At 42.2% G+C, this 18,711-nt stretch overlaps 1 protein-coding gene across 1 annotated transcript in view; it reads right to left on the bottom strand.

Annotated features, from left to right (window-relative positions):
* Nucleotides 1–18,711, bottom strand: part of csmd2 (CUB and Sushi multiple domains 2) — a 2,056,060-nt gene that overhangs the window by 705,697 nt on the left and 1,331,652 nt on the right. The window contains exon 8 of the mRNA XM_068011193.1: nt 8,901–8,988. Within this exon, the coding sequence (XP_067867294.1) occupies nt 8,901–8,988 (88 nt within the window). The remainder of the gene's footprint in view (nt 1–8,900; nt 8,989–18,711) is intronic.

Raw genomic sequence — 18,711 nt, 5'->3', positions numbered from 1 at the left:
AGCCATGAATATATCTCTTAACCTCAAAGAAAATATTGATAACTCTCCAGCATTATAAATTATAGAGATCTACTATGACAGATCACTCCTTCCTCAGTTTATAGATAGGGCAGCTGCACTTCAAAGCAACTTGTTTACTCCAAATATTCCAACACTTGAGACCAACCTGGGAACTGATCTTCAGTCACCTGACTCCAGAAAGCTATCAACTGAATATCCAACAGTATCAACTGATATGAGTAAACAAGGGGAAGTGTGTTCTGATTTTGGACTTGTTACTATACAAGCCTGTGAATTATTTTGGCATCAAAGCATTGTGTTATGGTCAAGTGAGGAGGGGTCGAAGGGCTTCCCTCTTTTCCCTTTCCTTGTTTGACCGCAACAGATTTAATTCTTCTTTAAAGTGGATCTACTGGCCAATTCAGTAGGTGTTTGATTGTCTGTTATGATCATAGCAAGTGAGGAATTGGATAGGTTTTCTTGAGTTAACAAAGAAAGAGGTTAACTTTATTGTACCTAAACTGAACTAATAAAATAAACACGTGCCAACTTTCACACACACACACACACACACACACACTAGAGGTTTACACACACACACAAATAGGTTGCAGAGTGGGAAAAGGTCGATTTTCTGAGTTAGAGACCATAAAAAAGGTGTACAGTCTGTGAAGTTTCATGATTCAGCTTGCTTCTAGCTGAATTCAGTGGTCCTGAGGCTTTTAGTTTGAAGAGGTAGATGACTGGTTCAGTGAGTGTCTTGTAGATAGCGATTCGGACGATTTCCTCCAATGAGGTTTCTGATTATAGCCAGAGTATGCAAAGGTGGTCAGTCAACAAGCAGGATTTGAAAGCTTTCAAGCTGGACTGGTGAGAGAGAGAGCCCCACTTAGGGTCTGCTCATGTCAGAATCCAGTTGCTTCTCCTCTGCTGCGGAGAAAACACCAGCTTAAAACCACAGTTGGGGAGGGGCTTGTCACATGACAGTTACTCAGTCATTCAAACATTGCAGTTAGCAGTATTTCTCTGCTTGCTGAGAGAACAGGTAGTTCCTTTAAACATTCCTGGGTCTTAGTTCCTTCTGTGAAATGCAGACATTTCGTCTCCCTCCTCACAGCCCTTTGCAATGTAGGATACAGTGTTGTAAATTAGGTAACCAGCCTAAGCTTTTCTTTTTTAAATGTCTTTTATTAATAATAAATGCAGATCTCTAGTCAGTGGATTAAAGGAAATTATCATTCAACAAAGCCACTGAGGTAACAATTGACTATTACAATGCTCTCCTGGATGATCTATTTTCCACATCAGCTCATCCTAACTTTACTTATCATATCCTATACCAAATTCTGTTCACCCATCACTGGCCTACATTGGCTACTGGTCCCCAAAACATTTAAATTTAAAATTCTCATTCTCATGTTTCAATTCCTTCATGGCCTCATCTCTCCTGATCTCTAACCTCCTCCAGTCAAAGAACCCTCCCCTAAATTCTCCATTCCTCTGACTCTGGCCTACTGGACATTCCCCTCTCTGCTTTCTCCAGTGTGGGCTGCTCTAGAATTCTCTCACTAAAACCCTCCAATTCTCTCTCCACTGCCATTGGCCCATGTAAAAGGGATAAATTCTCTTCCAACTTTAAATTCAACAGAAGCTAAATTGGCTAACGTCTGAAAATGGGTGGTTAATCCGTGCCTGTTCACTGAGGTGCTGGCAGCATGTAAAATTTATACTGACTGTTGATTTAAATGATTTCTGCATCCAGCTAGCACTACCTGTCCTGTTCGTTAGCTGCACACATCAGCAAGGGGGACCGATTTTGAGTGACTAGCGCTACTTAAAGGCAACCTTCACTTCAAGTAGAGGTGTGCTGTGGCTTCAAGAAGTGGTGGAAATTTTTTGAAAAGTGATTTTGGACTGTGATATTTCGAGGAATGGCTGAACTTGCAAGAGAGCAAGCAACATGTTTTTTCAACGACTGGAGGTCTTGATGTTCGATGTGGAGAGGAGGAGCGACATCCTGGGTGGATTTTCAAATTGGGCTTGGAAATCTGATGCCCAGATGAATTGCAGGTCCCAACTCCCACCTCAACTGTATCGCTCTCGCACAAATATAAATGCCCTAATTGGGCAGGAGGTGAGCTCGGCACCCAATTCGTGTCGTCGAGTGTCTCCAGGAGGCTGGAACTACCTGCCTGGCACCAGCGGCAAAGACAACCATGTTGGGGGCTGTCGTTACCTTGCCGAAGAAAGCAGACAGCTCCTTACAGGGCCAGCAGCATCAACGAGGATGAAAGGGCCCATGTGGGAAAAATGAAGGTCCTGCATTAGCATAAGCGCAAGAAGGTCCATTACGAACAATTTTAAGACAAAGAGAAATAAACATTATTTGGCATTGCGGCGAACCCAATAGTTGAACACTAACATAGACCAGACTGATTGGGTTTGCAGAAATAAAGTTCAAAAATTCCAGTCTGCACCGGACAGGCCACTTAACAAGCTCCTTAAGGAGCTTAAGGGGCCCTTAATTGATGGCGAGTGGGTTTCCCATTCCCTCCCCCTACTGGCCCTTTGAAAATAACAAACTGTCCTGGAGGCGTCATGACCCCCAGACAACCTCTGGGACCGTGTTTTTGAAATTGCGCCCGCACCAGGTCCTGACCCCGCGGCCCTTTGAAAATCTAGCCCCCTGTATCCGCAAGGGGGCAGGAGGTCCTCCGGACATCTGATCAGAAGGCAGTGGGAAGAAGTAATGGCAAAGGTCAATGCAAAGAGTGTTGCTCCAAGAACATGAGTTCAGTGCAGGAATACGTTTAACAATCTAACACGAGTTGTCAAGCTGTGTAAATATCATATCCCACCAGCTACACCACTAGTTCCATCCACTGTTCAATTCTTTACACCCCCTTAACACCTACCAACAATCTCCATCAATTAGGATTAATATCCAATGTTCATATATTTCACCTCATCCTCACACATTTAGTACAGTTGCAAGCCCTATACCCGCAACTCACAACTCACACATACTAGAAGCTATTCAAACATAACAGCCACATCACCCAAGTATATTGCAGGAAACCCACTGACTCACTGACACATTTTCCTCTTCCTTGTAGGAGAAGGTGGCACATTATAGCAGGCAGCAACAAAGAATGGGAGGAGGACAAGTATGCCTGCATAGTTTAACCTCCATGCACAGTGTTGGCCATCATGGAAAGGGGCATCGCCGAGGTTGTGGTCACTGGCAGGGCTAGAGGGATTGATGATGAAGGTATCTACAAACCTAATCCTCCTTCTCCGAATCCCAGTTCTTTCTCAATGCACAATTTCTTCTGTCTCACAAGCTGCAGATGGTGCAAACACACACTTCTTACTTTTTCCCCTTCCTCACCTCAATGGCGCCAGCATTCCCTGGACAGGACAGTAAAGACACATGACAGCCGCTTGTGGTGCTGAGGATTGGGAACTGAAGGTAAGATCACTGCGGTTTATATTTTAATTCATGCCAATATGTTATTTAAATATGCTAAGTCAGGTCCTGTCGTGGAGCGATGGAGGGGCCACAGAGCTTCCCCGCCGTCGGGAAGATTGAGCCCGGCAATCCCAGCGTCAGGTTCCGTGGTGGCTGCTGCCGCTCCGATTTTCCGACCCCCCTGCTCCCGCCACGGAACCGGACGTCGGGCTGGGAACAAAATCCAGGGTGGTAAAAGTTCAGAACTCTCTTCTGCAATCCAGTTGATGCGGTATAATTGCATTATTGAACAATTATATTCGGGGCAGTAAGTGAGAGTGTAGCGATATAATAGTTCTGTCATTTTATTACATTTGAACGCTCAGCCTTGACTGAATTATAGCACTTTCACATCTTAGTCAGAAGGTTGTGTGTTCATGTCCCACCGCAGTATTTGAACACATAAACTAGACTGACCAGTAAAGTACTAAGGACATTTTACAGAGGTGCCATTTTTCAGAAGATACTTACAGACAAGGCCCAACCTGCCTGCTTAGGTGGACATAAAAGATCCCATGGCAATATTCAAATAAGAGCAGGGGAGTTCTCCCAGTGGCTTGGACAATATTTACCCCTTAACCAACATCAATAAAGTAGTTTACCTAGTCATTTTATCCTTTGTGGGACTTTGCTGCTTGCAAATTTGCTGCCGTAAGAACAATGGCTCACTTTCAAGGTATTTCATGAGCTGTGAAGCACATTAGGACATCCCAAGGGCATGAACGACTCTATTGAATGAAAGTTCTTTCATTATTTCTCTTTATTTACAATTTTATTTTGTTATTTCACTACTACAACTTCATACATCTCTCCATAGATGCTAAAACAAGAAATGCTGGATTCACTCAGCAGGTCTGGCAGCATCTGTGGAAAGAGAAGCAGAGTTAACGTTTCGGGTCAGTGACCCTTCTTCCATAGATGCTGCCTGACTTGTTGAGTATTTCCAGAATTTCTTGTTTTTAATATCTTAAATTCTCATCCCTGTGTTTAAATCCTTTTGTGGCCTCAACCTTGCCTACTCTGTTAGCTCCTCCAGTCTATGACTTCCTGCCCTGTCTGAATTCTATGCTCCCCTGACTCTGGCCTCTTGCACATCTCCTCTCACTTTGTCTTACCATTGGCAGCCATGCCTTCAACCATTTGCATTCACTCTCTGGACTCCTTCTCCTTTTCACCTCTATCTTTGCCTTAATATCCACTTACTTGACCAAGCTTTCAGTCTTATTTCCCAGTATCTCCTTGCTTGGCTCGATATCTAGTTTTTAAAAATCTTAATAGTGCTGTATAAATGTACGTTATTATTGTTATATTCATATTTTTGGATAAATGTGGTCTCTGTCGAGGTGAGGAAGGTAAATCCTCAAAAATGAACTTTTAGTCCGTTTGGAAACTCAGTGTTATTGACAAAACCCTCCAGGCCAGGTGCAACACAATTTAGATGCTGAGTAAAGCTTTTTCATCTCTGTCAAAGAATGCCCCAGAATATCAAGAGCATCCATGACTAAATCAGTTTAATATTTCCACTTCCCACATTTGTCACCTTTATGAGTGAACCTGTGAATTTAAACCCAGAAATAATTGTTGGCAATATTGCCACTGGGTTAGCATATTTTATCTGCAGTTTTAAAAGAGATATTAGCCTATTTTAACCGTCAGTTACTGTTGCTCTACAACAGCAGATAAGAATGTTACATAACGTTAAGCATTTGTCTCCTAATAACACCAATAACCATTTCAAGTGTTCAATATTAATCAAGGTGCAACAACAGGCAGATTTGTGCTATGGTTCCAAGCATATTAGAAATGTCACCAAAGACCTTTACAGGCAACAAACTCAAACCACAGCTGAAAAGGTTCACTCAGCCACCCAATCTCATGATCGGAAAATTCTTGTTTCAGTGTTTCAATCCATCTTAGAGTTACAAATCTTTAACAAAGGATGGGCCAGCTGGGCTCTATAGTTTCAAGAGCTAGATAATTTGAATAATCGAGGATGCTTTTCATAAGTTTTCCCCCATCAGATCATTCTTCTGAGGATTTTGTCGCAATTTTCAAACAAAATTTAACAAATATTGCTGTCCAAGTAACAGTGTGGCGAATAGCATTCACTGTTAATTTTGTTTAAATGCCACAGCAACTTCAGATGAAGGAACATTTGCAATTAAATGTGGAAATCTGGTTGTTGCTCTCCGAGATGTGCCGCTCCAACATGGCATCTCCTGTATAGCTCTCCAACCAAATGCATTGAGTAGTGTGCATGCTAAATTGTTATTTTAATTTTTCTTTGTTTCTTTTTTTGTTATCTCTCTCAATCAAATCCTTCTTTCCCTCTCTTTATTTTTCTTCCTGTTTCTGATTTGACATTGAATTCACCATTCTAACTTAAACTTCCTTGTTCAGTCTTTGCATGTTTAATATCTGAATCATTCAATCCAATTGGTTAACGAGATGCACAAATGCTTTCCCTGTTCAATCATTTCCCAGATGCTTTTGTTACACCAATGTGCTTTGTTGAATGATAATTTACTTTAATCCATTGACTGGAGATCTGAATTCATATTTTAATAAATACATCCAAATAAAGAACAGATTTTAAAAAAAAAAGCTGAATTTGCTGGCAGCGTAGGATGGCCACCTAGTTTGCAACACTGTAGCATTTCAAGGCCTGCGAGGTGCAGACGAAATGGCTGCTCATCCGAGCAAGAACCAAGACCCAGGAAGTTTAAGGAAACTGTGAGTTATTTTCTTTTTAGCAAGAGAGAAATACTGCTAACTACTATGTTTGAATCAATGAGTGACTGTCATGTGACATGCCCCCCACATCTGTGATTTTAAAGCTTGTGTTTCTCCACAGCTGAACGGAGAAGGTTCTGGACTCTGACACATGCAGACCCAAATGGGTCTCTCTCTCTCTCCAGTACAAGATCTTGAGCTTACAAGCTTTAAACTCTGCCTGTTGACTGACCACCTTTGAATACTCCAGCTACAATCAGAAATCCCATTGGAGGAAATCATCCGCATCACTGTCTCCAAGAGACCCACTGAGCCAGTCATCTACCTCTTCAAACTAAAAGCCACAGGACACCGAATTCAGCTAGAAGCCAGACGAATCACCAAACTCCACAGACTGTATATCCCTTTTTTCTATAGCCTCTAACTCAACCAATTTACCTTTCTCCACTCTGTACCTATTTCTGTGTGGGTAAACCTCCAGTGTGTGCGTGAGTGAAAGTTGGTACGTAGTTTATTATTTTCATTAGTTCAGTTTAGGTACAATAAATTTAACCTTTTTCTTGGTTAAACTCAAGAAAAGCTGCCCGATTGGTTCTTGTTATGATCGTGGCAAGTAAGTAATCAAACATCTACTGAATTGGCCAGTACATCCACTTTAAAAAAAAAATTAAACCTGTTGTGGTTAAACAAGGAGAGGGAAAAGAAGGAAGCCTTCAACCCCTCCTCACTTGACCGTAACACTTTGTAGAGAGTGCCATGCAGTTTCCATTCCACACTTCCAACAACTTGGAGGGCAAAATATTGTGACAGAAACCCCACATGGAAAATGGAAATATTCATTTAATTGTGTGGAACGTTGCCTGAAACTGTTACAAACAACTTTTAAATAAACAGAACAGTGAGCAGCCATGCACAATTTGCACATGAGAAGCGAAAGGCAGGTTGCAGACAGAGGTGATTACCCAGTCTAGCCAGAACAATGGAGTGTTCTCTCATTCACTTAACTGGGATAACCTTATCAATGAGGGTTGTCAAAAGCCATTGACACCCATTGACTTTGAAAGAGCCAAACCCCCCTACCAAGTATGTTTGAACAGCTCGAGAGGAGAGCCTTGAATTTCAAAGACCTTTCTGGAAGCTTCTGTTTAAAACTCAAAGATGTGGTCACATCACATAACTGCTTGGGCCACTCTGGAGATTTGTGAGTGGTGACTCAGAAGTCAGTCAGTAACTGAGACCCAGCAAGAAAGCATCTCTCTCTCTCTCCAGTAAGGTTTCAGAGAAGCCTAAGGTGCAGCTACTAAGCCTCAAATCTCCTTAAAGTCAACAACAAAAGGGACATGGATAAAGCCCTCTTCTGCCTTCTGGAGCCCGAAAAGCAAGCCCAAATGGTGCACGCGGCCCAACGAGGACCTCAGGACAACAATTTCAACTAAAGACACTAAGACTCAATATTTAAATTCCATTTTTTACGGACTTTACTCCAACCTCCCAACTCTGTTTTTTCCCTCTGTGATGTGTGTGTGTGTGTGTGTGTGTGTGTGTGTGTGTGTGTGTGTGTGTGTGTGTGTGTGTGTGTGTGTGTGTGTGTGTGTGTGTGTGGCTGTTGTGTGAATGTGAGCGTGGATGCATAGCCTATTTTAGTAATTTTTAATCGGTTTAGAATGTTAAAGTTAATAAACTTACATCTTTCTTGTTAATGCTCAAGAAAACCTGTCTGATTGTTTCATTTGCCATTTTATTTTAGAGGAACAGGAGCAAGTGCTCACTGAGGTGGTAAGTTAAATCACTGCGTTAAAAAGATAAACCCTGTTGCGGTCAATCCAGAGAAGGGGTGAAAGGGGAGCCTGAGACCCCTTCCTCACCTGATCGTAACAATATCATCAACATTACATGGGCAATGGCAAGTTGATTTAACAGTGGGTGACACTGGTTGGCCTTTCACAACAGTTTTTGGGCCTACATAATCTTCTTGGTTGTAGTTATTTCTCCCCCTATAGTTTCTCTTTGAATGTCCCATTTCTACTTCAGAAGGACAGGCCGATGTCCTGTTCCCATGTATCTGCACTGATACTCCACTGCTGGCCACTAGAAAGTCTGTGACAGTGGTCAAGGTTCACTCACATTCTGATTTTCCCTCATGCACTGGAAAATCGAACAATATTTGTGTTAATGCTACAGCACAATTTGCATTGTTTTAATGCAGTTTATGCAAAGAAAATTGAACATGAAGTTCTATATTATCTCTTAAATTTTAAATCTGAAGCATTTGGCCCTGCAAATTGTCCCTTCAAACTTTTCCTGAAACATCTATGAGATTATTGTCTGAACACATTGTCAAAGATACAAAAAAGACAGTGACTCAGACCATCAGGAACAATAGACTCTGCGCCGTTCCAACCTCTATCTTCAAATGTAGTGTAACGGCTGTGGATGTAGTGTGGATCAATCTTTTAGAAATTCAACTTACAATATTTTGCACCTTATTTCTTTGCTAGTTATTGCAATGTTTGTGTCTTGAATGAACAATTCAAATGAATGAGTATGCATCAGCAGCAATCTTGAGAGTTCTGAAGTAATTGCTCAGATCAAATTTTTAAAACGATAAATGTATGCATGCACAGAACCTGCTGATGGCAATCTAGGAGCTTCTTACCTGAAATCCAAACCTGTTCTTTTACCCCATTCAGGAACTCCTGGGTCAGGACACATATTATATCCTTGTGTCATCCCTGCTTGAGTTACTATGAAGAAAATAGGTGAAACTGAGTGAACATTTTATGAACATCAATTTTGTCAGTAATCTATCTTCCAATTGTCCAAACTATGCCCGTTAATTTATGAACAAGGATATTACAGCATGGTTCTAAAGCCGTATCTGCAATCAAATAATGGAGTACTAACTTCTCTTGGTGAATCAAGTAGTGACTCATTTGTTATTTAATCACTATGCATTTTTTCTTTTACTATTTTTTCAATCTCTCATTCGATTATTCTGTTCTCATCTACTGCATAAATCTCTCATATGCAGGAAATATGTGTAAATATGCAATTCATTAGCCACAATTTCAAATATTAAGTTTGCCCTTGCAACATCAGAACAGACTTTTTATGGTGTCATGCTTGGTCCCCTCTTGCCAAGAATGAGGCACATTAATTTTGTCATGAGAATTGATTTTAAACTGCTACTGGAGTGAAGAAAGGACTTGTTAACCAGATCAGCTGTGGCTGGAAAGAAATTTTCATATTAACAGACAGTGTTTGGAAGGACTAAGCAGCCATTCCCTTACACATTCAACCCACAATGGACTTCTGATCACCAGACATTGAAGGTGGGGGAGCTCGCATTCCAGGTTGACTGCTAAGATGGCCGAATACACAAATGGACACAGTGAAACCAGCTAGTCACATGACTAACCTGCTGGGGAACCTGAGTTTTTTGATTTTGTACAAACATTTTGGGCAGAAAGTCTGCTTGCTCCTGGACTGAGAAGATCTCTCTCCTATCCATTCCCTTCTCTTTCTCACAAGCCTCTGAATCCACTGAAGGCACATGAATTCCAAGAGAGAAAAGTCTCCTACAGTGAACAAGGTTTAAGAAGAATACTGGGCCCCAGCAAAAAGCAAGATCTGCCTACAATCAAGGACTCCACAGTGAGCATGAAGAACATGTGGGCAGCGCAGTGGTTAACACTGCAGCCTCACAGCTCCAGCAACCCGGGTTCAGTTCTGGGAACTGCCTGTGCGGAGTTTGTAAGTTCTCCCTGTGACCGTGTGGGTTTCCGACGGGTGCTCCGGTTTCCTCCCACAGCCAAAGACTTGCAGGTCGATAGGTAAATTGGCCATTGTAAATTGCCCCTAGTGTAGATAGGTGGTAGGAGAATGGTGGGGATGTGGTAGGGAATATGGGATTAATGTAGGATTAGGATAAATGGGTGGTTGTTGGTCAGCACAGACTCAGTGGGCCGAAGGGCCTGCTTCAGTGCTGTATCTCTAAACTAAACCAGAACAACAACTCTTCAGATATTGCCTCAAACCTTTCCACTTGATTTTTCTTCTGCTCTTTTCTGTCTCTATTTGCATGTGTGTATCACATCTGCACGCTAGCGTGGGCGCATCGTGGAGCCACATGCGTCAACCAAATTAGAGTTTAAGTTGAAGTTTCATAAAATTTCACTTTTCTTCTTTAAACCTAAGAAAGCTTGTTTGTGCTGGTTTCTTTGCCTTATAATTGCAAAGCAGTGAACAAGGATTCACCAAGGGGGAGCGAAAAACAGGGTGTGTTTAAAATTAAACCCTGTTACAGTAAGACCAGGTGAAGGCTGAGAGGGAACCCCAGACCTCTTTCTCACCTGGTCATAACAATGGACACTCAAAATGCTCATTATGTCATTGATTCAAAGTAATTTAATTATGCTTGGTAGTGAAATATTCCATTGTGCACAATTTTGACAACATCGTTAATCCATGTAAAGTAAATGGGCTGACAGCAATGTTAAAATACTGCACAATCAAATCTTACAAATCTCACTAGTACACCACCAAAGAAACTTAAGTCCCTAAATTTCAGCAACTGCACAGACGTCATAGAACCAAGAAAGCCATATATGCAAAAGCAAAATACTGTGGGTGCTGATCTGCAAGAGGTCATTGACCTGAAACATTAACTCTCTTTCTCTGTCTACAGATACTGCCTAAGCTGCTGAATTTTTCCAGCATTTTCTGATTTTATAAGCCATTTATGCACTCTGAATTACCTGACTGATGAATAATAACAATATTCTTATTAGAAAAAGACTGTAATTAAATGGAACTAAAGGGTGAACAATGTAAGAAATTACTTCAGTCGTTTTTTAGCACTCCCTTAATCAACACAACAGGTTGCTATTGTGCTTATTATGTGTATGTTAACATGTCATTACACAGGACATATGAATTAGAATACAACTTTGCTATTTTTTTAAAACCACATTACTATTTGGTAAAGTGGCTTGCAAATATGCAGAATGACATTCACATGGTGATAATGGTGGTGTCACTAACTGTGGGTGCATGACCTGACACTTTAAAAAAAAATTTTAACTAAGAAAAGGGAAAGACAATCTGCTGTGTTGTTCAATTCCTGCAGGAAGCTAATGTTTTGCAGGATTGTAGAATGGAATCGTCTGCTAATTGAGCTTTGCCAACAAACTTCACAATACAGTGAATAATGCTGCTCTTTCACATATACATAGACTGGTGTAAATCCAAGCTGTTTTAAAGAAAAAAACAATACTACCAGTAAAAAGACATTAGAATAATGAGCGAGTTTTTAAGCTTTTAAAAATTAAATGAAAATCAGAGCTCTGTTCGCAGCTGTGTATGGTTTTCCTAACAAAACAAAAGGAGATATTAAAATAAATTGCACCAGGTTTTCTCGCATGGCCATTACAAGATAGAGTGAGTCCAGAGCTATTGTGATTGGCAGAATCTTTAAATTTAGTCAAGATATACAGATTTGACCACTTACAGTGTTAAACTAATAGCCTGAACACTTGGTAAAGTACAAGTATATTTACATTCTGATAAAAATGGACCTTTCCGCTACAGCATCTAAGACCCAATAAAGGAAAGGACTCACATTTATATGGAATCTTTCATGACCTCAGGACATTGGAACATAAGAACATAGGAGTAGGAGCAGGCCATTCATCACATCGAGCCTGCCCCGCCATTCAATATGATCATGGCTGATCATCCACTTCAATGCCTTTTTCTCACACTATTTTCATATCCCCTTTGGGACATCCCAAAAGACTTCACAGCCAATGAAGTGTAGTCAGTGTTGTAATTTAGGGAACCATGGCAGCCAATTCGTACACAAGCAGCAATGAGATATATGACCACATAATTCTTTTTATGTGGTTTCCGTGGGTTTTTCGTCCCATAATCCAGGACACATTTAATTGTCACTTGGAAGAACATAGGTTAATAACAGTGGGCGGCACAGTGGTTAGCACTGCAGCCTCACAGCTCCAGGGACCCGGGTTCAATTCTGGGTACTGCCTGTGTGGAGTTTGCAAGTTCTCCCTGTGACCGCGTGGGTTTTCGCCGGGTGCTCCGGTTTCCTCCCACCGCCAAAGACTTGCAGGTGATAGGTAAATTGGCCATTGTAAATTGCCCCTAGTGTAGGTAGGTGGTAGGGAATATGGGATTACTGTCGGGTTAGTATAAATGGGTGGTTCTTGGTCGGCACAGACTCGGTGGGCCGAAGGGCCTGTTTCAGTGCTGTATCTCGAAATAAATAAATAAATGACAGACAACATGGATTTGATAAAGGCAAATTATGTCTAATGAACTTGAGTGCCTTCTTCAAGGAAATAACGAAGAGGGTTGATGTTGGGTATATGGATTTTCAAAAAGCATTTGATGAAGTACTATGTAATAGACGCGTTCGCAAAATTGAAACCTAAGGGATTAAGGGGGCTGTGACAGTGTAGATATAAAATTGGCTTTGAGACAGAGAACAGAGAGTAGTGGTAAACGGTTGCTTTACAGACTGAAGTGAAGTAAACAGGGGTGACCCTCCACGGGTCGGTACGAGGACCACTGCTCTTTTTGTTATGTGTTAATGACCTGGACTTGGCTAAGGGGGCATCATGTTTGCCAATCACACTAAGCTTGAAAATATACTAACAACGAGGAGAAAAGTAGCAGTCTTCAGGAGGACAGAGCGATTAGTGAAATTTAATGCAAAGAAGTGATTCATTTTGGAAGCAAAAAATGAGTGGCAATATAAACTAACTGGTGCAATTTTAAATGGGATGCAGGGGGTTCATATATACGAATCTTTGAGGGCAGCAGGATGAGCTGATAATGCTGTTAAATAAAGCAAATCAGAGCCTTGGCTTTACAAATAAAGGACAAATACATGGATGTTATACTAAACCTGGTTATACCTCAGCTCGAGTATTGTGTCCAATTCTGGCATCACACTCTAGAAAAGAGCCTAGGAGAGGGTGCAGGGGTGATTTACTAGAATGGTACCAGCGATAAGGGTTTTCAGTTATTTGTAGAGGCTGGAGAAGCTGGGATTGCACTTCTTAGAGCACAGAAGGTTAACAACAGTAACTGATATAGTGCCTTTAAAGTAATAAAACATTCCATACTATTATCAAACATAAAATTACACCGAGCCACATAAGGAGATATTAGGTCAGATGACCAAAAGTTTAGTCAAAGGTATAGGTTTTAATGAGTGTTTTAAAGATAGACATGAGGTAGATAGGCAGAAAGGTGTGGAGAGGGTATTCCAGAGCTTAAGGCCAAGGCAACTGAGGTTAAGTTTTAGTAGATATATTCAAAATTATGTTAGGTTTTGATAGAGAAGATGGAGTGAAACTGTTTCCACTGGCAAGAGGGCCAGTAACCAAAGGTTGCAGATTTAAAATAAAAGGCAAAAATGCCAGATGATGATGATGAGATTTTCTTTTTCGACTTGGTGAGTTGTTCTGATCTGCAATGCACTACCTGAAAGGGATGTGGCAGCTGGTTTAGTAATAATTTCCAAAAGAGAATTGGATCTCTATTTAAAAAGGGAAAAATTGCAGGGTTCTGGGGAAAGAGCAGGGGAGTGGAACTAATTGGTAGCTCTTTCAGAGAGCCAGTGCAATAGCCAAATGGTCTCCTTCTGTGCTGCGTGATTCTATGACACCAAGGAACTCTCCTGCTCTTCAGATAGTGCCATGGAATCTTTTGCAACCACCTTAAAAGGCAGACAGGGCCTGAGTTTAACAGCACAGCCGAAAGACAGCACCTCAGACATTGCAGCACTCCCTCAGTACCGCATTGAACTATCAGCCTAGATTATGAGCTCAGCTCACTGGAGTGGAACTTGAACACACAGCCTCAGAGATGAGACTGTTGCCACTGAAGTAAGGCTGAAACCTTGTAACCTATAATATTTAGCTGTAACTGAGGAAGCTAAGTAGTCAGTAAATAGGGAGTCTCGCCATCAGCATTCATCTTTTTAAAACAGTTGGAAAGAAACATGAAGAATCTTTTTTTGAAAAGGGGTCCTGACATAAGGACCTGAAAGGTGTCTCTCTAAAGAAAAAGCCACAGGTTTTGAAGAGGAAACAGTTCACAGAATAGACATGTGGCAAGTTCTTGAAGTGTTCCATTTTGAAGTCAGCCAATAGTGAATGATCCATTTCATGAATTCTCCAGAAGACACTCAGTAAAATTTAACAGTGGTTTAAAGCAACAATGTCAAAAAGTAATGGGCAAAATTTCATTAGTAACAACCTCCACTTTCATCTCAATGAATTAAAAAAGTAATTTTGATCTTAATTCATGCACAGAACTTTAGCACAGTACTTGCAATATTGTAAACCTGGAATAATTCAAACCCAAGAGCAAAATAAAAGTCCCAATGTGTTTGCAATAAACTAATTTCTACTGAAAAGTGAAAAATAGAAAAAAAGGTAAGGACACCCCGTCACCATAGAAAAAAGCAATATTCAAATGACATTTTAGCAGCATATAAGCATAACTGCTGCTGACATACTCACACTGGAGCCTGACAAATCACAGAAACAAGTGTTGACTTGCAGATAGATAAATGGTGAAGGGTATGAAAATGAGTTTTGACATATGTTGATTCAAAATTCGCATGTAGCTCGAGTTCATGCATATTTATAGTGGACAAAGGGCAACTTTATCAGTGAATCGTCACGATTTGTGTTGCTCAATTTTAGTACATTGTTACCACTGACACATGAAATGTAATATTTCTTGGAGAATAACTGGGCAAGATCTGCAAGCAAAAAGCATCAAACATGCAGCCTTGAAAAATAATGAATATTTTGTGTTCACAATTTAGCAAATATTGGGTTCGGAACCCTAATGTTAAATCATTCTCATTTTTGGGAAATTGGAGCACATATAAGCAGTACAGAGATAACCATAGAAGACTAGTGTAATTTTGGTCTCTTAGAAGTGTCAAACTTCCAGTCAACTGCTATGGTCACCTATTGGGAGGGCTCTTCTCACCTTCAAAAGTAATCTAGCAACATAAAGGCAGGTGAACACTGAGGAACAAAAAGTCAACAGATTTAAAGTGGATGCCAGACTCTATCAGGAATGGGCAGTAAGCAAAGGTAAAGATTAAATAACAGTCCAGCCTAGGAGTGCTTCATTGCCCAGAACTCTTGATGCAGTTTGATGTACCAGGGATGCTGGGCAACTTAAATAGGAGCAGTGGGTGAAGGGAAATTTAAAAGGAGAGGAACCTAGAGAAGTAAAATTACTGAGAACCTCAGAGATGTGCAAATAAAAGAAGAGAACCAAAGAAGAAAAATTAAGAGGGTCAAACCCAGGGAATCTGAAGGTGAAATGATGGCAATTGAGAAAAGCAGAATTAAGATGAGTCTGTGGAATGTTCATGCACAAGAAAACCAGGATGAATAGTTGAGGAGAAAGAAAGACAAGACTTGCATGTTGATTCAAAATCTCAAGGAAGTGACTATCATCTTAAAAAGAAGGGTGCAGGCAGACAAAAGAGAGGGGCTATCAATGTCTACGAAACTTAGCAAGTCAAGCACACAGGTCAGAAAAATGGATGGGTTACCATTGGACCTCAAGAGCAAGTCACTGGGAATGGTGATGGAAACTGATACAACCAGACAAAGAGTTGCAGAGAAGAGAGACAACTTATGATGGAAACTAAGAAAATTATAATTGTGGTAGGATTTCTATTGACATAAATAGCAGGGAAGGGAGAAAGTTTGTGAAAATACTCAGATTACTTGAAGAAATACTTCCCACTGATACAGAAGGAGACAAGGTTATAGTAGGTGCAATATTTTGAAAGAAAGCCTTTCATCACAGCCCCAGAATATTGCTGCGGGAGTCGCTCAGGGCAGTGTGCTCGGATCAACTACTCATAGTTGTATCATCAATGACCTTCCCTCCATCATAAGGTCAAATGTGGGGATTTTCACTGATGATTGTACTATGTTCAGTATAATTGCAAACTCCTCGATACGAAAGCACTGTGTCCATATGTAGCAAGACCTGGACAACATTCAGACTTGGGCTGATAAATGTTAAGTAATATTCATGCCACACAAGTGCCAGGCAATGACTATCTTAAACAAGAGAGAATTTAACCATCTCCCCTTGATGTTCAATGGCATTACCGTCGCTAAATTACCCACTAACAACATCTTGGGGTCACCATTGACCAGGAAATGAACTACAGCAGCCACATAAATACTGCGGCTACAAGAGCAGGTCAGAGGCTGGAAATTCTGTGGCAAGTAAGCCACCTTCTGACTCACCAAGGCCTGTCCTCCATCTACAAAGCACATGTCAGGAGTATGATGGAATACTCTCCATTTGCCTGGATGTGTGCATCTCCAACAATGCTCAGGAAGCTTGACACCATCCAAGATAATCCACTTGGAGGACACCCCATCCACCACTTTAAACATTCACTTCCTCCATCACCATTGCATAACGGCAGCAGTGTGTACCAACTTCAAAATGCACTGCAGCTACTCACCACACCTCCTTCGACAGCACCTTCCAAACCCACAACCTGGTAGGACAAGGGCAGCAGACACGTGGGAACACCACCACCTGCAAGTTTCCCTCCAAGTCACACACCATCCTGACTTGGAACTATATCGCCGTTCCTTCACTGTCGCTGGATCAAAATCTTGGAACTCCCTTCCTAACATGACTGTAGGTGTACCCGCACCAGATGGACTGCAGCAGTTCAAGAAGGCAGCTCACTACCACCTTCTCAAGGGCAATTTGGGATGGGCACGAAATGCAGGCCTTGCCAGAGACACCCACATCCCATGCAAGAATAAAAAAAATTAAACAATGGGGTCTAAAAAGGCAGGGTGTATAGGTGTATGCCAGGTGATCAGTAGGCCTTGAGAGAACTGTCAATGCAGAAGCAACCATGCCCTGGTAGCTGTGCCTTTGCTACTTCTCTCAGCAGACTCCCTGATGGTCCTCAGTGCCCACCCTTGCTGATAGCCAATCTTCTCATCAAGCAGTATGGGCACCCAACCCTCTCACACAACAGTTGGACATCTGATACAGCCACCCAAAACCAAGCAACCCCCACACACCCGCCAATCTTGCAGAACACCCGAGACCCTGCTCAGCCAGTACTCTCACCCGAGACCACAACCCCCCCTTGCAGAGTGCACAACACTGTAGGCTGACAATGGCCTCCACTCCCCACTCTTCCCTTATGCAGTACTGGTCCTGGCTGCCTACCCGCCATGGCACTGCGGCCACAACTTGGTGCCGCCAACTTTCAACATCTGGGAATCTGAAGGCCTCCTGATGAATCGTGATGACTTAGATACTAATGTATTAAAACTAGGTGTTCACAATTTAATTTGTTTTCCCGCTGCTGACTAAATCTGGAACTGACATCATGATGTCAGATTTCTGGGCGGACACATCTGACATGATTCTGGGGTCCCCCGTGTCACCATTCCCACTCCAAACGGCAGCACTAAATTCAGCCCTAACTGTGGCCCAATCGATTCTTTGTACAAATTTATTACTCATGTCTTCATCTACAAAATCCAAAATGTTTTTGGTTTAATCTACCTGTACCAACATCTTTCAAATGAATATATCTCCCATTCCTTGGCCGGAATTTTACGCCACCCCAGCGAGCCAGATAATGGCAGTGGGGTGGTGGAAAATTGAGTGGGAGGCTCTGGGTAGCCTTCCCGACACAATCCCACCTCCACCCCACTTTAGGACATTGTCAGCCTACAGTGTCGTGCACTCTGCAAGGGGGGTTGTGGTCTCAGGTGGGAGTACTGGATGAGCAGGGTCTCGGCCACTTAGCACCCACTTAAGGGCCTTCACCCGCCTCCATGGGAATTTTACCCATGGCAAGTGGGCATCCAGGAGATGTGAAAGGCCGCCCAGTGAAACCTGTCGACCTCTCAACGCACTGGGGGGGGGGGCCTGGACAAACAGGCCCAGGTTGCCCAATTGAGGGCCCACTTCCCTAACCACCCTCAGGACCCCGAAAGGCCCACCCCCTTCTCCCCAAATGACCATCATTACCTCACCGGGGCACCACTGATTAGCCCAACTTACCTGGACTCCTAACTCCATGTCCTTGGCTGGGCTGCAGTCCCAGCAGTGGCCACCATTCCCAGTGGCACTGCTGGGATTAAGAGCTGCCGGCCCGATGATTGGCCAGCAGCTCAATGAGGCGGGACTTCCTCCCTCAAGTGGGTGGAAGTCCCACCTCGGAACAATTATAGCCCGGGGACCCGTAAAATGCGGGTCTTATCCTCAGGCCGGGTGGAAGCGGGTTCGCCACCGACTTTTACGTCTGCCACATCTGCCAGCTTCAGGGTGGCAACAAAATGTTGAACATGCCCCCCAACGCCTTCCCCCTCCCAGCCCATCACCAAGGTGCTGGTAAAATTCCAGTC

Source organism: Heterodontus francisci, chromosome 31 (genome assembly GCF_036365525.1).
Source record: "Heterodontus francisci isolate sHetFra1 chromosome 31, sHetFra1.hap1, whole genome shotgun sequence".
Taxonomy (NCBI): domain Eukaryota; kingdom Metazoa; phylum Chordata; class Chondrichthyes; order Heterodontiformes; family Heterodontidae; genus Heterodontus; species Heterodontus francisci.
The sequence above is the reverse complement of the archived record's forward strand: the minus strand, read 5'-3'. Positions and strand labels throughout refer to the sequence as shown.